This window comes from Strix uralensis, chromosome 10, assembly GCF_047716275.1.
Source record: "Strix uralensis isolate ZFMK-TIS-50842 chromosome 10, bStrUra1, whole genome shotgun sequence".
NCBI lineage: Eukaryota > Metazoa > Chordata > Aves > Strigiformes > Strigidae > Strix > Strix uralensis.
The window spans coordinates 19,113,593-19,136,025 of NC_133981.1; the positions used below are offsets into that span (position 1 = coordinate 19,113,593).

General features: G+C 45.3%; 1 protein-coding gene across 8 annotated transcripts in view; it reads right to left on the reverse strand.

Moving 5' to 3' along the window:
* The window catches only part of LOC141947886 (6-phosphofructo-2-kinase/fructose-2,6-bisphosphatase 4), a 53,275-nt gene extending 30,947 nt beyond the window's left edge, over positions 1 to 22,328 (reverse strand). For 3 of the 8 annotated variants that reach the window (XR_012630291.1, XM_074879530.1, XM_074879529.1), the window contains exon 1: positions 6,310 to 6,455. Coding sequence is in view for 4 of the 8 variants with exons in the window: in XM_074879530.1 (XP_074735631.1) it covers positions 6,310 to 6,415 (106 nt within the window). In the remaining 4 variants the exon portion in view is untranslated. Of the gene's footprint in view, positions 1 to 4,557; positions 4,677 to 6,309; positions 6,456 to 16,061; positions 16,135 to 20,820; positions 20,844 to 22,160 lie in introns of those variants that run through there. The other 5 variants (XM_074879532.1, XM_074879535.1, XM_074879534.1 and 2 more) reach the window with 5 other exon arrangements.
* Between the last annotated feature and the right edge of the window lie 105 nt (positions 22,329 to 22,433).

Sequence of the window (22,433 nt, forward strand, 5' to 3'; positions counted from 1 at the left end):
TGCCTCTGTGCAGAAGCTTATAAACAAAGAGGATAATGTTTTCTTGTCCCCCTTCCTCTTTGTCCTAAGTTCAGGACTGTGAACCACCTCTCTAAGAGGAGGAAGGACAGCTCTGGGGAAACAAAGTCTATGAAGTGCAAAGAGTACAGTGTTTACCAAGCGTAACAGCTTTGCTTCTAGTTTTAAGGACAATAAAATAAAATATTGAGATGAGAGGAATCCCTGAGCTCCTAGAAATTTTAAGAGAAGACTTTGTTCTTCAAAGCCAGTTTGAAGGGTTCTTCACCTAAAATATCTAGCTCAAGCTTTAAACAATTTTCCAGTGTAAGCATGAAATAAAGAGTTGTAAAGGACAAACCAGGATCTGTACAGAAAGGCTCTGTCAACAGCCTCAGGTCCACCTACTCTGCATGGAACTGTGCTAACTGAAACAGGCTTTTCTACCCATTCCAGACAGAATTTACCAACTAACATTATACCCAGATCACCTGGTGGTTTGGGTTTTTTTCCTTGTCTTTGGGTGAGTCAAATTTAGCCTTCTCCCAGAACATTTGTCTTTTGGTAGTGTAACAATAAACCTATACTGGAGCAAAACTCCAATTTGCAAAACTAAGGACTAGCAAGCTACCGTGAAGAAACCTGCAACTTGCTTATATAGTTGCTTCACAGATTACACCAACAACCGCTCTCTAAACTAAATCCTACTGCCTGTGTTGGTTTGTAACAGATCTTCTCACTGAGCAGCAAACCAGATCAACACAACTGTAACAACATCCAAGAAGGACATTTCCTCCCATTGCCAAGCAGTCAGTGTGCGAGTCTGGCATGGCTTGCGTTTTCACACAAATTTTCTCAAAGAAAGTACAACAGCTAGAAAAATTACCTTTATTAGAGCCCTATGCATACAGTTTAACATACACGCCTAATCCGTTACTCTGATCACTCTGTGCACTGCTATTTAGCGTGCGGCCATACAGCAGAAACCGAGGGAATTATCTGCCGATCCCAATCAAACAAGTTGCAATCGTATTCTGATTAGGTGCCAGGCTGACCAAGAGTGCTTCTCCTCTTTAAAGGCAGATACCAGCAAGACAGATGTCCTGCATGCCAAAAGATGGAATATCACCAATTCCAGTGATCTTAAATACTCTGCTTCTACATAATGCCATAGCCCTGTAAACACCACTATGCAGTACATGGTGCTGCAGCACATACCAGCGAGTAGTGCTTGTCTTCAACAAGAGGATGCCAGTTCGCAATCTAAAATTCAGGGCACTAAAAAATGTTTGGTGTTCTGGTTTAGATGGCCAACAGTGGTTGCAGTCTAATGCCACTCACACAGGTGCCACTTAGTGACAAGCGCACCTATGCATTTGGAAGTAGAAGTCAAAGGCTTGTTTGCTGGCCAAAACAGCAGATGTTAACAGCTAAATGACAGGACTAAAAATGAAAGCAGACAAAGCAACCGTTTTATTTCTTCTGTATCTCAGTGTAGCATTCTCAACAACACAAAGACTCAGTACAGCAGACACAGGTTTTTGTTTTCTTCCTTACAATCCTGTGTAATCAACAAAGCTTAATTTTGCTCATTAGCTCAGTAAAAAAGACCAGAACAAAATGCAAAGTTCCAAGGATGTACCAAATACTCAAAAGTTTAAAATAATTCACATTATCCTACTGAACCACAGCTTTCAAAACAAAATGTTGCCAACACTCACTGCAAGGGGGGAGAAACGTTCATTCCAATGATAGTATTTAAAATGTCAGTGTCTCAAGAGTTACAACTCCCTTTGAAGAAATGTAAGCAATTTTGACATGAGGAAGTGGACTGATAAAAAACCCAAACAAACCACAAGTTAAACATATCTAACTCCTGGAATTAAAAAGCGTCTTTAGTTCAGTATTTTCTCAGTGGCACAATGCTCAGTTCCCCTTTTCACAGCACCTCAACATCATTCACTTTATGTGAAAAACAATTTGCAGCACAAAAGTAGTTATACACATGCAAGTTGCAGAGCCAAGGCAGACTCTTAAGTGCAACTTCCTCTCAGCTTCTTTTCACTGGATTGTCTGGTTTGCCTCCAGAAATCTCTCTATACAATCTAGCCTTGAGAAAACAAACTTGTTTTTTAATACTGCTTCACGTATGTAACTCCTAAGGGTTTCTGACAGTTCCAACCTGTGGATGTGCTATCAACGTTAATTTTGCTAGAGGAACATACACATTCAGAACAACAAAACAAAACTTACAGGGTTGTATGCCATCATTTGCTAAAGATGCTCTATGACTTTACCCATTTTTTTAAATAGATATTTGTAATATATGCGTGTAAGACTTCATGTTTATAAACAGCAGCATCAAAAAGAAACGTACGATGCATCCCCTCTCTTAGAGGGGACACACAAAAAACATGCCCAAAATACCAACCACTGAAGGAAAACGGCCAAGTGAAGAACATTAAAATCAAGTATTGCCATTTAAGCAAAGTCATTATTCCCCTTAAAAATTTCTTATATACTACTGAACAACACAGCAAGTTGCAGCTCAGAGTAGAATTATGACTGCCCATCCTTCTAAAGTTTAAGACTTAACAGTCAAGGAAAGAAGAAACTACTCGCTCACTTCTTGCCTCTTAGACTCTATTGTGAAATAATACAAGATGCAGAAGGTTGTGAAACTAAACTGGGACACTGAACAACCTAGGTCAGCTGTGCAGCATTTCATCAGCCCTCAAAGCTCACATGAGCTTGTGAAATCAGAGACAAGAATTGGTATTTTTCAAGTTCATCTACTACCTAACATATTATAAACTGCCCTTCCTTTTACCCAAAATGAGATTTTGTTTTTTCCTTATCTGTGTTAAATTTTTAAGTCAACTTTCAAGGACAGATGCTTTTTGTATCAAGCTGCTACCGTTAGCCATCTGAAGTTTATGAAAGATTCCTGCTGTTTCTATGGCCTTTGACTCAAGGCCTGTCCTCTGAAATCCCTGTACTATTTAGAGGCTCACACACAAATATCTTTAACTATAAGTCAACACAACCACCCTTCCAAACAAGGTTAGCCCTACTTGGTTCCCCCTATCACTTCTCCAATTTAACTATTACTAATCCATTTTTTCCTGTTGATCAATGATGACAATTGGTCACCCTTCTTTGCATCCTGCAGGGATGAGTACCCCATCCTGCTGCTCCTCCTGAAGAGCATCCTGCTCCCATACCTGAAGAAGTCCATTATCTCCTAATTTGTCTCTCCTCTTTTTGTCCACATCACCAGTTTCTAACATTACCCTGGTACAAGGGATTCAGAATTCTTATTTGTCCTCTAGCCAGCCTTGTGCCACCAGCTGCTCCTAGCAGCTCTGCCATCCACTTGCTCCGGGTTACCATTCGCTTCCTACAGCTTTGATGCCAACAGCGACAGCCCCATCACACATCCTGATCCTCAGGCTACGGCTGGGTGTTGCCCTTACCTCATCAGCTTTCTCCATCTTCAGTTCCTAGGGTTGGGAGTACAAATACACATAAGCAGCATGAGCTCAAAGGGTAGAGTTCTTTAGATCAAAGGTAATCTTCATTTCATACTTTCTTTTTTGGACCTGATGTACATTCATACTGCTGTACCAACAGCAAATAAAAATTATTAGGATGACCAAATTCCAACAGCTTTACGGAAACAAAACCGTTAACTGTAGTACAGGGAAAAATAATGTTTAACCACAGGAACGTCACTATTTATCTCTCACTCTCTAAAGATCCTCTGCTAGGCTCTCAAAACAACTCTCACTGTAACACACTTTGCTATTTATTTTTTACGTCCATGTTTTGCTATTTATTTTTTACGTCCATGTTTGTAGCCCATTGCTTGATTTACAGAGCTTGAAGCAATCTGACATCCAATGCCAAGAGTAGCTTTACTGTAACCTATTTATAGACAAAACCTTCCACAAAAGACCACAAAAGGTAAGTGGCAGTTACTAACAAAAATCATGCATTTCTACTGCCTTAAAGTCTTTGGAAGGTCATTTAGAACAGTCACCTTCATTTTACTGGTCTGTAAAAGCCCAGTCTGCTCAGTAGGCTGCACGCAGCCAGAACTCCTCCTTGAAGACCTCATAATGCACAGACTAAAATAACTAGCTCTTCAAAGCCCCATGACAGCTAAACCCTGGCACAGCTAGCCAGGTTTCTTCTCTCCCAGATAATTTCAGTTGCTACAATTTTGAAAAATCACACTAAAAACAGCTAACACAGGTAAGTCCCTCTGAAGATGTATCTGCAGAGTCCTCAACTGGAAATATGCATAATTCTACTCACCCACCTTCCAGAAAGATAAAGTAAGACTTAAAGTAGAGCAGATAAAGATCATCAGCATGAACGAGGAAATAAAAAACCCAACCAAAGGAGACAGGAAGAGTTCATCATACTTAGCCTAGAAATTCAGAAGACATCAGAGCAACTAGCTTCACTGCTTCCACTGGAAAGCTGCTCTTGAGGACAAGAAATCCACTTTCAACTTGAGCTCATATTTTTTGAACAGTAACATTTAACAGTTACCTGTAGCAGCAGAGAACTGGAACAGGTCAACCCAACCCTGCCTGCCCCACACCACCGGGTCTGGGCAGTCCATCCTGAGCTGCTGCAGCACGGCTACAGGGCCCGCAGGTCACACTGCCTCATCAGAGCACGGGGCGATGCACAATACGTGGAAATCTGAGGATAAGGGACTCTGCAGCACCCTTGCACGGGAAAAACTACAAAGCGTTCTCAGTTTGCTGAAACAAGATAGATGGTTTTGTCAAGGAAGAGTAAGTTCTGCTCCTCTCTAGGCTGTTTGCAATTCTTGTGTATTACAAATGACTGCAGACATATCACGGGTAGAGCTGCAAGAGCAAACACGTGCAAAAGCAAAAGGATTAAAAAACGTATTTCCAAATCTGGTTTTCTAGCCAAAAGTTTTTTCAAGTATAAGGGGTCTTGGGTATAAAAAAATTACAGAATCCTACAAAAAAACAAGATATGTGAAATAATTTTAAGTTATAGTCAAGAGAAGCTAAGTAACTCTGCCAAGACTCTGTACGTCACCAGATTACATGTGACCAACATGCAATTTTGTTCTTGTGGGGTTTTTTTTTGTAACACAGTGTCTGTGTCAAAGCTGTAACAAATGTTATTTTGTTTGGAAAAGAGAGGCCACATTAAGGCCAAAACGAAGCATTCTCCTTAGCGTGTTTACAAGAGCAATTATACACACTTTCTGACCCTTTTCCTACCTCAGCATTCATCTCCTCTTAACACCTACTATTTTTCAGATGCTGGAGTAATTCAGTTCACACAGAAAAGCACGCCTGCTTGCCTAGCAGAAACCGAGGAAGTTTAGGCTTTTTTTTTTTTTAGCAAGGGCTGGACCAAAGCAAGACTAGAGCCGAGAGGCAGCAGCCCATGGACGCCTGCCATTCCAGCAGAGCCCTCAGCTCTGTCAGCGAAGCCTCTTTGCATGACAAATAAAAACAATTCCACACTACAAAGCCCCTTTTGTCTGCAAAACTGCCGTGTACTGAACCTCGGTTATTGGGGGGGGGGGGTGAGAAGAAAAAAAAAACCCGCGAGGCAAAGTTTGTTAATAAACTATGGTTTACAAACGGCACAGCCAAAGCCTTTAGAGGCTGATGACTTGGTTGGCTGCACCTCAAAATAAGGAAAGCCATTAACTCATACAACAGACGGCCTGATACAGCATTGGCCTTAAAAGAAAAAAAAAAAAATAACAAAAATACAGTGACATTTTTAGGCCTCTCTTCAGGAAGAATATACTGAACGGAAAGGCTGCTTGGAACCAGAGCGCTTAAAAAAAAAAAAAAAAAGAAGCCGCCACCAACAAAAGCAACTAGGAAAGATACTCTTCCCAGCCAAGCTTTGTTGCCAGCCGTTGGGCACAGATCCAGCCGCTTCGGGGTTTTCTGTCTTCCTCGGCGTTTGAGCCGACCCTCCACGGGGGACCGCGGCCGCCTCACCCAGAGACCCGCCGTGACCATGAGCCGAGCCCTGCGCACCAGAAGCGCGATGAGCCCGGGCTGCGCGCTCGGCGGGGACGGCGGCGGGGGGCCCTCCCGGCCCCGGCCCCTCACGCCGCTCTCCTCGCACCCCGTTGAGGCCGAGTCGCCCCACGGAGAGGCTCCGCGGGGCCCGGCTGCGGCCCAACCGAGGAGGAGGACGAGCGGCCGCCCGGGGGTCCCGCTGACAGCTGCCGCCCGCCGGGGCTCCGCCAGCGCGGCCCGGGCCGGCCCCCCCCGCCGCCGCCCCGCTCACCGCCGCGCTGGGCGCTGTGCCCCGCCGGCAGCCCGTTGTCGTAGGGCTCCCAGGTCTTCTGCAGCGGGTTCTGCGTGAGCTCCCGCGCCGGCGACGCCGCCGCCATCCTCGCCCGCCTCCCGGCTCCCACTGCAGTGGCGGCGGGAGGGGCGGGGCGGCACCGCCCCTCAGCGCGGCGGGGGCGAGGCCGGGCGCGGGAAGCAGCCGCCGCCGCCGCCCCCCCGCCCGCAGCACCGCGCTGCGGCGGCGGCCCCGGCCGCACCGAGGCCCCTCAGGCCGAAAGGCCCCGGCGGGGCTGCGCTCCGCCCCGAGGCGGCGCCCCCGCGCCCTCAGGGGAGCGGCCTCCCGCCGCCCCAGGCCCTTGGGGCAGCGGCCTGGCGGGCTGCGCCCGGGTCGCGCCGTTTGTTTTTCCCATCGGCTCCTCCCAGCGACCCGCTGCGGGCGGCCCCCGGCCGCGGGAGGAGGAAGCCGGGGGTGGGCAGGCGCGGGGTGGCGTTTGCCCCAGGCAGAGCAGCGCACCTGCGGGAAAGCGGCTTTTTATAAAGCCCTCAAATAAACGCCCAGGGAGCCTGCAATGTGTTCTCTAAGAAGGCATGCACTGAACGATACATTTCCTCCAATTAAACTCTGCATCGATATTCATTTAGCCTTCAGGCCAAAACAGAAAACCATAAATAAACAATAGGTTTCTAACATCTTGTTTGGCTACCAAAAACCAACTATGCACAAATTACACTGGAAACATGTGTGCTGCAGTGAGAGCAGTAGTGTGGCTGAATACAACATCTAAGTGTCACATTTCCACATCAGCTTTACAACCGAGAGAAAGCCAGTTCTCTAACTGGGCTGAGCAAAGTCCTAAAAAAGCTCAGTATTTCACTATTACATACATCTCTATTTTATAGAAGATAAATGCAACACACTGAAAATAATGGTAGTAAAGTGCAATTCACTCTCAGGCGCTCAGACATATGACACTGGCTTAAATACAAATGAAAGTCCATACATTATATATATTTTTTTATATATATACACAACTCAAACTGAGCATCTGAGGATCATTTTTAGTTTTTGTATTCCATTACAAGCTAAAACATCCCTTTCTAAACAACCGAAAATCAGTTCTCAGAGACATTTGGTGAGACACCCACGGAGAGTTAGCACTGTTTTTCCAAAATCACGTTTCCCTGACCTGCCCTACCCTCTTTTCAAAGTCGATTTCCTTCTCTTCAAGACTGATTACAGTTTTCAACTGTAGGCACCTGCATATTTTCACCCTAGCATTTTCTTCCTGACTTTGAGTTGATAGCCAAAGCAGGGAGCAGCAGAGGGGTTACAGGAGTTACGTTACAAGGGTCAGAAAACTTGGAGCAGAGAGAAGGAGTTTTTGAACACTTAAAAGCTCCTTGGTTTCTTCTATTAAGTATGTATTTTACTTCCAACAGTTGCCAAAAGAGTTATGAGCAGAACAGTTTAACCTGTGTTCCAGGTTAATCCCAAAAGCCGGTCTCCTCTGCGCACACAGAACATTGCAACAAACAGATCACTGACTCCAGGGTAGTGTCCAGCATCAGGCCGTGCCCACCTCACCCCCGATCACAGCGGGGCGTGCCGCCACCAGGATGCTCCAGCCTTCTTAAGTGTCTCCACAAAAGCCAGGCAAGTCCACAACAGGTGTAATAGTAACAGAAGTAAGATTAACAGGAATGCTGACTTACAAAATACACTTCTCAGGCTTGTTTTACATACATCGAGTAGAAAACGTAAGAAATCCTTCCAGTCTCTAGAAAGAAAGTTTGCACCTCCTTTCTGCAAATCCACACAGCGCACAAGAACTGCAACTCTGCTCAAACACCTGCCTCGCAGCTGAAAACACTGACCTGATGTTGTTCACACAAGAACAGCGTTTTTCAGAGGTCTGCAGGGTGAATTACCACATTTCTAAATCTTGTCCCCCAAGCACGAGGCACACCATCAGTGAACTCTCTTCTTGCCCAAGCAGATTTAATCCAGTGACACCTGCACAAAAGGTGCGGGACCCCCAGCGGGACACCTGTCCAGGTGTTTATAAAGACATTGGAGGTGTGCATGGACACCTGCTAGCCTTTATTCCTGTAAGGCAGAGATTTCAGCTTGATTGATAACAAACTTATGCTGTTATGTTGTCAAACTTATTTAAGGATTAGGGGTTTTTTTTAATAACCTCAGTGCAGTAGTGGGCTATTTGACTGAGGACACAGAGAAAGCAAATACAGAAATCTTGTGCCACTCACGAGCTCTCGTTTCAAAACATGGTTTTCAAGGGCACTACATTCAGTTCCTAGAAAAAGACAGAACAAATAAACATTGCTCATTAGATTCCCAGTAAGTGATAGAGATCACCCTCTGCACAATCACATTGTCATCCACCGCTGTCCCAATAGAGAGGCTTGAGAAGCAGGGCTGGTTCCTGCAGGTGAAGTGCTGGAGAGTCGGCTTTGTTCACTGCAGGGAAACCACAAATAAGCCTTTACTCCTTGGAAGGCTTTTACGCAAAGCTTCTGCTCTCAGGGCCACGCTGAGCTGAAAGCTTACCTGAAAAAGCACCTCTCCGCAGAGGCAAAGCATGGAGGGGAAAGGCAGTCTTGGCAAATGAACTGCTGCACAGAAACAGGACGTGCTTGAGCCGAGTAACTGAGTTATACTTATTCTTTTCAAACAACTGATTGACAAGACAGGAAACTGTTACGGTTTAATGCATACTGCAAGTGGTAATTATTTCTGAAATAGGGAGAAATAAAAGAGGAGATTGAACCAAAGCTTCTGCTTGATCATACAGAAACCCTACTTTGTATCTGTAAATAAGCTGTATCATATGGTAACCATATAATACGATATCTGCAAGTCACTTTCACAAATCTTTTTCCTAGTAAAGATATCACTTTATAGTCTGACAGCCTATAAAACATCCATAAACCACCCAACACCTTTGCCTCCTGTCTTTCCCCCATCACTACTCGCAGTAAGGAAAGGTGACTCCCCAGCCCTCCAGCGGCCCTCGCCACAGCGGGCACAGCTCACCAAAGCCCCGTTCACAAACCCTTCTGCAGCGCAGAAGATCCAGCTGGAGACACCTGTAAAATGACTAAAGGGTGCACAGGCAGCGCCGGCGGCCCCACGGGGCGGTCTGGGTACGCAGGGTCAGCAAAGGAGGCCCCAGATGAAGCACGGCAGATGTTTCCCCACCGCACTTACAGCCCTGCCCGGACTGCGGCAATATCCTGTTCCTGCTCTCGCAGCAACGCCCGAAGAAGCTTTTTTGGGCAAGTTCCCGAAATACAGAGCACCGCTTTCAAGAGAAAAAGCTGCTAAAGCACAAGCTTCCCATTCCCTCCCCCAAACCTTTATTTAAAAAAGCCGTTTGCGAGGTTAGCCGCGCTCTCCACGGACCGCGGCAGCACAGGCGGCGCCCGGCCGGTTCCCTGGCGTATTTACAACGCGCAGCGCCAGCCGGCAGCTCCCGCGGAACCCGAGCGCGGCGGCGGTAAGTCTCCGCGCTTCGCCGCGCCCGCGGATCGCCTCCCTCCGCCCGGGGATCGCAGCCCATACCGCCAGGGGCCGCCCTGGCACCGCCCGCGGCCACTCCGCGGGTGCGCAGGCGGCGGGCGCCCCCTGGCGCCGTGAGCCGCCCCACCGCGGCGAGGGCGGGCGGGGGGATAGGGGACGGGACACACGGGACGGGGACCGGGACCGTTCGTTTCAACGGGCCGAAGGAGCTGCAGCGGCAGGTGGCCCGTGCCCAGAGTATTCCCCCGGGAAAAGCGAATTCCTTCACTTCTGCGTGTCAGAAACACGCAGTGAAGTCACGCTGCAAACACCGGGCCGGGAGACACCAAAGCTTCACAGAAGGCTCATATTAAAATACTGGCTTTTAGGCAGCCAAGGTAGAGTCAGAGGTTACAGAATGCTACAGGGAAGAAAAGTCTATCTACTAAGCTTGAGTTATTTTCTCAACCAAATGAAAAAACACAGATTACTGGGGGGGGGGGGCAGGGAAAGTCCACACTCGGAACTAAACATCCCCATTTCTTTCTAGATATTAAACACCATCAAATTATATTTCATCATTAACCTAAAACTTCCATTTCTCTAAAGCAATTATCTTTCCACAATGTCATGAGATAATTTTGTTATCCCTGCATTATCAGCTCTTTACTTGCCACTTGGAGAAAACCAATAGCATCTGACCTCTACACGCACACAACAGGCAGTATGTAGCTGGCAAAAACCTGAATCCAGGCATTCTCTACTGCGACTGGCAGATTACTGTTCTAGCTAAAAGTAACAAGCAGGAATTCATTTAAATGATCCCATCCTAAAATAGGTACCTACATTTTCTACACGGTGCAATGGTGAGAGGAGGAGAGATCAGTCCTTATTCTCCCTTGAAGAAGGTACACAAAGGGGGCTGTATGCCCCCCCAGCTCCCAACAACTCTGAAAAACTTCAGCCCCATAGCACACCACAGCTTAGTTTCAGTACAGTTTATCGAGGCACAGAGGAACACTGAACTTGAAAAGATCATAACGTATGAATGTTATTCAAGAAACACAGACACGCACCAGCAGAGTCTTCAGCCACACACATCTTACATATCCAGCTTCGACATCCAACCAACGCTCCCTGATTCCACATGGACTAGGTGGCTCTGACCAGGTAACTGGCAGCCCGCTACACTGCATCTCGGTATTTATATAAAGCATACAGGATAATTCCTATTGAACTTATAATTGATTTTCTCTTTTAATAAAAAAAGTTGTCAAGTATACCTTCAGCAGGCTCGTGGCAGTCCTTCATTGGCCAAAATCTATGCAGCTGGAAGCATCACCTGAGGACAGCCAGCAGCAGCTATCTAATATACAAGGCTGTTACAACACTGCGAGCCAATTAGAAGAGATGGTGACCAAATACACAACTATGCTTCACCCTTTTTGTTCGCAAGGAACAACACTCCAACATTTCAAAACTGGATTTCAGGTGGAACGTGAGAGATTTCTCCCCATACACCTTATAGGTCGTAGTGCTGGGTTGTTGGGTTTTTTTGTTTTGACCAAGCGTGTGTTATGGTGCTCTTACATGGCAAAAAGCTGCTGCTTATGGGCAATGACAGCATCCAAACTTGCAACTGCACTGAGTTTCCACTATAATGACCAGAACTATTGTGGAACAGATGGGACACTTGACCTATTCGGTCACATCCCTCACTACATGAGCACCTCCGCAGAGGACAGCCTGCTCCATCCCTCTGGTAATTCCCATATGCCTGAAGTAGAGATCAAGCCTAGCAGGTTTTTCCTTACTGTGGAAGAAGAGTCTTTTACAAGCTACCTAAAACACAATGCTGGTCTGCTAGGTATGCTGTCACCTTTGTAAAGCAAGTACTAACTCAACTTTGCTCTTCAATTGCCAAGGAAACCTAGAGATCAAGGAAGCAGAACTAGCAACCGAAAAGGTGGCTCCCTTCCTCCCAAGCTGTTCCTGAGCTCCTGGATGATGACAAAGACGATGCCTTGGGAACAGTCATCCCACAGAAGAGATCCCTCATGAGTTAAAGACTTCTCACACAGCTTCCCACAGAGAAACGAGTAAGTTCCTTCCCATGAAGAGCTTAGCAAGCACAGTGAGCAATCGAGGAAGTGAGATTATATTATTAGAGAGATTAGATTATTATTTTGCTATATTAGCAAAGTAACATATATTGATTCATACCTTCTCAGTTCAGTTTCTCAGGACTTTTTGTTACATCAACTTCTTAAATGAAGACTTCCCGTCTCCTCAAGACTGCCTATGGTGTTCTCCTCAACCAAAAGTACCAACCATCCCTTTTTGTTTTCCCACAGTCTAATATCCGAGGAGTCAAGCCAACAAAAATGACAAATAGCCCACTAAGTCCCCAAAAGTTTCAAGCATCCCACATGACAAGTTCAGCAGGTTCCCCATACCATCTTCACACGTCCCTCCATTTAAGACTTGATTCCAAACCAAATGAAATCACGAGGACCAGGCTTTGTGATACATGGCCCTAGCTCCATTTCTTCCGAGCTTAAACAAATAAGTTTATTACTGGCACTATCCACTCCATATCCTATCTCCTATCACTGCCTAAAGGGAAAAAGTTCCAGCTGTCTTGAAGGAGACTGCTACCTCAAAGACAAGCAAAGCCATTAAGGATTCACAACTGAAAAAGAATCTGCCCTCAGCAATACACACCTTTAGAAGTTATTTTATAAGAGTTCATTTTACTACTAGACTTCCTGGCTACAGATCAATCTACCAAAGAGAGTCAGAAAAAAACCCAAACACATACATAATCACGCTTTATATGAGAATGAGCTACTACTAAGAACAAGAAATCTCTTTGGTGCTAATTGGGGAATAGATTTAAACAACATCCAAGATCCCACACAGACAAATACAGATACTAGACAGATTCCTTAAACTGAAACAAAATACTATTCCTTAGCACAGATAAGGAAAATAACTCATACAAACAGATGTTGGCGTAAAGTAAATAGGTGAAAAAACAAGTTCCCATCTATTCTAACAATCACCAACACATCTGATACAAGGGAAGAGCTGACCGGGCTCAGGCACTCAGGAGCCTCACACCACACTTCTGTGGCTGGAAAGAGGGCTAATTCCCACACTAATTTGCATCCACTATATTTTCTTCATTGTCTACTGAAACATCGTGAGAGCTATTCATTGTACATGCAAAACGATGTAGCCCTTACAGCAGTGTTTATGTGTGGCTTGATTCCAGCACAGTTATGTCTTTTCAAATCCATGATGACCTAAAGATCAGAAAACAAACACCAGCTATACAAGGGTTTTTGTTGTAGGAAGTGTACCGATGAAGTCTTGTATAGGTTTCTACAGAACCCACATGTTGTACTGTATGCATATAAAACCTATCAGACAATCTAACATTACTTGGGGAGATACAGGTTATCGGCAGAATGTCATCTCACCAACATGTGGACTGCATGAGAATCCCAGAGAATACACTGAGACTGACATACACAGTATTATCAACAAAACATACACCTTGCTACACCGTCACTCTGTTCTTTCATTACCTTTATGTAAACCACTTGTGAAAGCGTGGCCAGAGTACTTTTATTATTTCTAAACATATAAACATGTTAGTTTAGATGTTTATCACATTTCAGAAGAAGTAATCGCTCTATTTAAAATGTGAGAGAAAATAAACATCTGGAGATAAAAACAATCAATGAGATGCCATTGGTCTCATGCAAAGAAGCTTCCTGTGTTAAGTCTAGCATGAGGCACAGATTTAAGGCTGGTCTGCATTCACTGTATTCTTTAAATCTGAAGGATAAATCACTAATTCTTTATACCTCCAGCCCAAGCAGCCACCTCCCATCTTCACCTCTGAGAGAACATTGAAATTATTTCCTTGAAAAATAGTCCAGATCCTCAAGTGGTGCTCCAGGTATTGCTTAAAACTATTTCCATCGTCACAACATTAAGCAACATTTTAAATCTTCCTGTTATAATGCAACGTAAAGGAAAAATGGCATCCATTATTCATGCTTTCTGAGAGCAACCCAGTGTTAAAAAACCCTTTGTAGCTTACTGTATACCAAAGACTTCAAACTATTTACATGAGGGGGTGTGTGCTTCCAAGAAGTGCAGAAAGAGGACATTAAAATACATGGCATTTGCACAAATTGCCCATTTACATTCACGAGTCTAGAGGGTAACTGAAAAAAACTGAGTGTCCAAGATGGTAAGTCTACTGAGGACAGTCGTTCCTACACATTGTTCTGGTAGTAGCCAATGTTGTTGCTACAGCAACAGCACGTACAGCCTTGCACAACCTCTGGATGGCTGGTGGGTGTACCCTGATACACTCTCGTCTTCCTTCGAAGTGGGATACAGCAGCAAGTCCGCCTACCCACCACTGCATCAGTTACGCAGAGTCTGTGATACAACCCAGGAAAACCAAGGCTTGATAAATTTGTAATATTCAAAAGAGAAGGGAAAGCACAAACATACTTGCATCCACTAGGATGTCTGTGCCTCTAGAACCTGCATAAAAGCAGTATCTGCTAAGCAGTCTGAAAGTGTTCCTTAAACCTCTCTATTCCTTTCCAGTCACACGGGAATATTAGAAAAACCTTTCCAATTCCGAGTTTGGGTTTGCTGTTATGAGTAAGAGCATAGTTAAAAGGAGCATAAGGAAAGCATTAGGAATTCTAAATAAAATAGACAACCCTTCTCCAGGCTGAAAGGCTTATGAATAATGCTCACTTACAGCAAGTTTTATATTAGATATTTTAACACGTCCTTTCATTCAGCCAGGGTGCCATGAATCCCACTTGTTTATAACAGCTAGATCTGAGCTGCTAAATATAAAAAATAGCAAAAGAAGGGCAGCTGCGTTCTCAGAATGGAACCAAAATACTTAACACTACCTTTAAAACCAAGCGCTATCAGGAGTACTTCAGGAGTAGAATTTCTCAGGACACCACTTTAAAGAAAAACATCTGTAAAACCTTATTACATGCATTAGGAAAGTTGTCTGATGAGCTAGAAAAGAAGAAATGTATTGACAATAAAGAGTACATAGAATTTGCATGTGATCCAAATGCATGAAGTAAAAATAATTTTAAAAAATGATGAAGGCTTTGGGATGAAGCTCCCTATCAGGTGGCAGCGTTTTAAAAGACAAGAGAACTTTGGAAGCACCATTCGCGGTTTGGGGCTTGAAATACTGAATGACTCCTGATGGAGAAATCCAAGAGAAAAAGGCGAGGAGGAAGACAGCCACTGGACCGGGTGACAAACCGTCAGGGGTGTAGAGTGCATCTGTGAGTCATCAGCACATAATAGAAGTTGAAACCATGTGAACACGTGAAATAGGGCATGGGGAGACAAGAGCAAGACAAGGTCAAACTGTGGGAGGAGGAAACGCTGAACGGGGCTGGGGGAAGAGTATCATGAAAGAAAGAAAAACAAGACCTTAGAAGCAGCATTGACTGTGCAGAGAGGTCACAGAGAACAAGAACAAAACAGGGGTCTTCAAATATTTCAGTGACATAACTAACGTGTAAATAGACAGAAGCACCCAAAATGGGCACAGAACAGAAAAGGCTGAGGTCGAGGTTGTACAATTTCATGTTGAAAGAGGGACTAGACTTGGCTGAGAGCGAGAACAAACGAAAAAGAGTGAGGAACGGGAGTTAAAGGTCCAACAGAGTATAGCACGCCAGCATACACTACTGTATAGGAGAAGTAGGTCACTAAGGAAAAAGCCCATGGCAACAGAAGTAAGAGCAAATGAGTTAACAGGTCAGGGACTGGGCCTGAAGTCTTCTACACGCACCTACACTTGTACTTAGTTTCATGCATGTCCCATAGGCAACGGAGACAGGAAAGCAGGGTTTTGAAAGTAGAGAATAAATCCCTCTGGAAAGCCAGCATGGAAAACTGACACTGACAGAAGGAGGAAAAAACTTCACAGCATATGTGACGCCAGCTGCCTCTGGAAATATTCTTAAGCTTTATGAAAAAGGGGCGTATCCATCCAAATAAAAATACAAGCAAACTAGAGCAAAGCTTCTCAGAAGCTACTGATTACAGAGATTATAAAAAAGCAAAATTAAGATTAATTTGGCAAACTGCAATGCTGTCACATAGTCTAAAATCTAGCACCGAAGGGGAAAAAAAATACAGGACAGACATACGGAGATCCAAAATGCTGGTGAATCTCAGTCTTCATAGCCTCCAGGGCAGACTTCTCGTCTTCTGTGTATTTTGCAAGTACAGCTAGATGGCTTATCAGCTTCCTGAGACTAACAGGATCAATACGTAGATGAGGAAGCTTAATAAGGATAATAAAATTACGACAGCCAAAATAATCTAATTTATGTAGTGCAGATAGGCTAAACAACACAAATGCTACAAATAAAAGGGGAAACATTTACCAAGTGACAGTTGCCAGCATAATATTAGCAAAGAAACCTTCTAAATTTATTTTTTAAAAAAACAAAACCCCTGGACTGTCTTTATATTAAAAAAAAAAAAACTTCGTTTCAGCACAAGTCTCCTTAGAGAAAATAAATCATAAAAAATTATTCAGTGTGCAAAAGGCCATACTCCATCACATACAGCATATGTGAGAGCCTTTGGGACCAGAATGGGTAAATACACATTCAAAAATTTAAATATAAATTGAAAGCAAAACTTATATGGCATATAAAGATGGAAAACAAAAAAAGAATCAAAAGCAAATAAGCACCCCAACCCTCACACTCACCACCTCCAGTGAAACACCAGCTGTCCAGGCTTGCTGGCTCCAGCCACCGCACAGCGGGTTGGTCTGTGTCCTCCTCGGGTCTCCCCCAAGGACATCTCAAGTCATTGACTGATTTGAACCTTATTTGACACAGGACAGAGGTCTCAAAAACATTAGTCTCCTGCATTTTATTGAAAACTGGATACACCAAGAGAGAAGAGCTGTCCCGCCAACGCTCCCACTGCACAAAGTGCTTTGACCTGTCCCATCAGACACGAGACTGACACCAGATGAGGCCAAGTCATTGGAGCTTACCCAGCCTGGGGAAGAAAAAGCAATTGCAATCCCAAGACATGAACCCATGGAAGACATCTCTTCCAGAACTGCTTGAATTTTAAGCTCCTGTATTCTAATGGCCAAACAGAACATTTCTCAGAGAAAAAAAAAAAAAGGCAATTAGATCAATCCCCTACCAAAAATTAGTAATTACTTTAGCTGTAACAAGAGTGCTTGTTTCCTCCACGGCAAGGGCTGCCTTGCTGCTTTTCTCCCCTCCTCCTTCACCCCATCAGTCTTTCTCTCACAAGCCATCTGAAATTTTTTAATTGCAGGAGGTCACGAACCCCTGAAATCTCCCCATTGTTTTGGGGAAACCAGTTTCACACTGGTAATGGAAAAACTACAAAGAGCTTCTACTTTTTTTTTTCCTTTAATGCAGAAGGTAAATGTTGCAGAGCTCCATTCTTAAGAATATCCATAGGGTTCCCATGAACAACAAATGTTGCTTGTTATTAACTGACAACATCAATTAGATTTCCAGGGATATATGATCATAAAAGAAAACTTAGAAGGAAGAAAGAGCCAGCTTTAAATCCAAATATTGTTGTGGCAGTGATAATTGTCAGAAGCAGTTTCAGATTCATTAAAACAACTCATGTTGTTGTGCTCCTTGATTAGTTTATGTCAATAGGGGAGTGTGTAGTCATATGGAAGCTTTTAACTATAAATAAATCACCACAAATATTCTGCCCTGGCATCCTTTGATTTAAACTACCCACTGGCAAACTGTATGGAATCCAGTCATGAGAATTTCTTGCTGCTTAAGGAAACCTTCCCATTTATGCACCTAAAACATATGCAGGATCGAGTCTCTGCAGTTTCAGTGCAGACTAACCCAACTAACAAAGTATGATGCTGTCTGCAGATGGAAGAATCATTCATGTGTGAATCCATTTCAAAAGATGCAACAACACAAGTGGCTTTTCCGAGCAAGGCAGAAATAGCATGTCTAAGTCACTTTTAGGTATCACTTTAGCAATACGTACCAAGCCAACAACAGATTTGTGGCTGGCAAGGGCGTGTTGTAACTCTAGTTTAGCAGAGAACAGCTGCCCGGGAGCCCGGATCACGCAGCTCTCCCAGCAGCCCAGCAATTCCCAGTGCCAAGGCACAACACCCATGAAGCCAGCTTCTAAACCATGACACAGACAAAGACTTGACACTATGCAGAAAGAGAATAAAATTCACATCAGAAAAATATTATTTGGGAACAAGTTAGGTGGCCAACTTTAGAGTGAAAAAGGGAAATAAGAACCTAAACCCTAGTCTGGTTTACCCTTTCCTACCTTTTTGTACTTGTGCATGGCCTGTAAAGAAGATAGTAATGTACTGAATCATCTGGAAACTAATGCCACACAGTCATTTCAGATATCTAAGTAAGCAGTCGTGCTGAAATTACACCAACATGTACAAATTTAAAGCTGTAACACGCACATTATTTCCACAAGGGCACTCATGACACATCTGTCCCATTTTATTAATAAAACATTACAAAACATCCCTTTTATCTATCACATGGATAAAAGTCAGTTGCAATTAGGAGACTCATTGTTTGCATTCGGGACCTACCATGGCAGCTACACACTGAAAGACTTCAAGATTAATTCCACTGCATTGCTTCAGCTCCTTAAATTTCGCAGACACCAACACCCAGAAGAGCCCCCCATTCACCAGCTTCTCAAATGAGATATTAAGTCATTTGACATTATCAAAACACAACCATAAAGGCACTTATCACCACACTGTTCACAGAATCATAGAGTGGTTTGGGTTGGAAGGGACCTTAAAGCTCATCTAGTCCCACCCCCCTGCCCTGGGCAGGGACACCTTCCACCAGCCCAGGTTGCCCAAAGCCCCGTCCAACCTGGACTTGAACCCTTCCAGGGAGGGGGCAGCCACAGCTTCTCTGGGCAACCTGTGCCAGCGTCTCACCACCCCCATAGTGAAATGTTACCACAGCACAGGTAAGATTACACATTTTATGCAAAAACACAAGTATTTCTTCTCTTTGCATGGACACAAATTCACAGGCCCACCACATTACACTGATTTTACTTAAAACAGCCACATTGCACAACACCACCACCCGACAGCTACAAGGTCAGTACTTCACCAGCAAATACGTTAAGTACATCTGGAGATTAGTATTCATAATTAGCATGTGATTACAATATTTAGGGCCAGGTTTTGGCAGACACCCAAGAACAAGCCTGGTTATTAGCCAGTGTGGCCCCGTGTGGTATCTTGTCAGAGTCAGCCAGGCCAGTGCTCCCCCTGAAATTATCCCTCTGCACAACCAAATCACACCTGAAATAAATCCACCACCTCTGAGAATAACAACCTGTGTGAAGCAGCACAGGACTCTTCCCCATATCCTCACTTTGAGCACCTGACAAAAATTGAGTAAAACCAGGAATCAAATTACTTAATTTTAGCGGTTGTAGAGCCCAACTAGACAGACTAGTGAGTTTGAAGTTCCTTATTCTCTTTTACTCCCTTACACAATTTAATTACTTAACCTCTTATGCTCTCAGAGACTGCAAGTCAAGTGTTATGTCTGTGACAAAAGGTTAACAGACTAATTATTTGACTTAAAATGGGAAAAAAGGCTTCTGGGGAAAACCAGAGCAAACCCAAGGAATCCAGCACTTCTGACCCATGGCTGGTTCTTCCTCAGTTGTATCTTGAGAATTTTTACCCTTTCTACTACATTTGCCTTGTGACTCTTCCCAAGGACCTGCCCCTCCCAGGGTATGAGGACACAAGCTTAGACTATATTCAGTAAGTTAAAACAAAAACCAAAACATACACACACACAAACAAAAGAAAAATAAAGAAACCAAACATAGTGAGAAGGTGAGAGTATTCCACCAGGTCATTTCCTTCAGAAGAAAGCTGAAACATCCCCCACATGCATGATGTTTTCCAGCATTTAAAGTCTAGTGTTTATATTAATCTCAAAGAAAAAAAAAAAAATCTGTGGACATTACATGCAGAGGTTAAGCCCCAAGGAAACCACGCAACCTCCTCAGGGAGCAATTTAGAACACATCCGTAGTGCTTCGTCAGCAATTAGATATCATCCACAAGTTGGATTTACCAAATCTCTTACTCATACGAGCAGAAGGAACATTGACGCAATCAAATTGAGAAAAATACTGGTGTAACCAGGCTGATTTTTTAAAATTAGATGGATGATACATAAAAAAAATAAAGTGCTAAAAGCACTTAATTCAACAGCATCCTACTGCTGGTAAGGGTTATATTTATAACTTAGTACTTTTTCGTAACAAAATGTCCTATTTCAAAGCAGACCCTTCCTTCAAATGACCTCAAAAAAGTTCTGAAACAAAGTCCTCCGTGAAAACACTTTCAGCTTTGGGCCCTCATCCTGCATAACTATCCCTACAGGAATGCTATCATTAGATGATGCGCCGATTTAAAAGGACCAGCACTTTATGTAAATGGATGTTATTGCTTTTAATTGCAGCCATAATTATGGGAGTGCCTCGCAACTGAGTAAGGCCACATTGAGCAAACTTACTGGAAACTTCGCAAACTGCTCCGCAACATATTGGATGAGCACCAGGAGTCCCACAACTGGTGTTTATTCAGTCCCATCTTCAGCTCTCTGCAGAGCACTACAAAATCAACTGACCCTACATGGGATTGCTTTGACTTGTACTTGGGTTAGTATGTTTTTGCCTCATGTTAACTAGTTTCTCTTCGACATCTAGCAATATAAAATGTTTAGTTCAGAATTAATGTTTTTAAAGATTTAAAAATCTTAAAAGAGTCTTCAAGTTTCTTCAACATTAACTTATTTTTGTCCTCCCCACACTCTGAAGAGACACACGAGCACAACAGGACCTGCTGGAGAGTCAACACTGAGCCAGGCTACGAGGTGTTGAGAATGAGCAGCGAGAGCAGTATCCACTTCAGCAGCTCCCCTGGCACAGCCAACAGATTACCGCTCATTGAAGACGCCAGTGCAAGCATGGTGCGAATGATCTGAGGAACAATGAAGGGCTTTCAGTTCAGCCATGGGCAAGTGGTGGTCCATCACAGCTGAATCAGGGTCCTCCCCTTAGTCCAGGTGGTTTGGAAATCACCAACCTTACTGAAATCCATTTCCATGCCCTGGGTTGGAGTCAGGCATGGACAAAGCAGGCAGCTGCCTACTCGAACGCGGCAGAAGCAAAGCGATGGCTGTAAACAACAGCAATCCTCTGAGTCACCGGGCAGGAGTCACAGCCACTCTACACCCAGTGACACCCAATTTTCTACAGCACCAGGCAGCTCAGGGTGCCAGGCCAAGGCTCCCCGGTCCCGTTAACAGACCTGCGTACAACACCACTCCGCTTCTGCCTCCATCTCTGCTTCCCCGTCCTGCCCCACGGCTGCAGGAGAAGGCACCAGGCTTGTCTTCCAGCCTATGTAATACAATTTTCCTGGAAAGGGGGAAACACACCCAGACACAACCAAGCCTGAGCCTGCGTTCAGAAGTTTTGGCGCACTTGCATCACAGCTGTCATCCTGCATTACACAAAGTGCCTCAGGAACACGCCAGACCCCTCGATCCTCAGGGAGAGCCAGCCCTTTCCAACTAGCCAGCAGCCAAATCTCACAGGGCAAGATAAAAAAGATGCCGATTACGTGTTTTTATGATGTTGCCATAGGGAAGAACAACTAACCGGTTGGACCAGCGTTTGCCAAAACACTGATTTTACGGCTTTCCTCGGCCAACGGAAGGCACCAACGCTTGGAGGAGCGCAACGTAAATACACCTTCCCACAGACAAAAACAAAATAAATCCCTCACAGCAAAGCAATCTCCAAAAATAACTCGGAAGGCAAGCAGCCACCGGTACGCTACGACTGCCTCTTTCCACGCCACATCCCCCCACCTGCCCGTGCCGTGGGCTCTTCCCACCAGAAGCCGCGATTCCCGCTTCCCACCCCCGAGCCGCCGGTCGCCCTTACTCCCTGGCGGAGCTGGAAGGCAAAACTCCGAGCGGGGTGTCCCAGAAAACACGACCTTCCCCCTCGAGCCTCGCCCCGACACGCGTGGGGCTCTCCGGGGCTGGGGGCTCCCCCGCGGGCACCCCGCGCTCCGCAGCCGCGGGCGGGGAGGGACGGAGCGGCCCGGCGGGCGCCCGGCCCCAACCGAGCAGCCCCGGGGCGGGCGGGGAGGCCGCGGGAGGCTCCTACCTCGGCAGCGCCGGCCCTGCGGGCAGCCGCGGCGGCGGCGGCAGCCCCACATCTCCGGCGGAGGACGGCCCGGCCCGGCGGTGCGCGGCCGCGGGAAGCCCGCGGGGAGCCCGCCGGCAGCCGCTCGGCGCGGCGGAGGCGGCGGCGGCGGGTCCTGGCCGCGGCGCCCCGCGGAGCTGCCCGCGGGTGTGCGCGCCCCGCGCGGGGCGGGGCGGAGCGGCGGAGACCGGCCCCGGGCAGCCCCCGCCCCGCCGGGCAGCGCCGCGCCCGCCC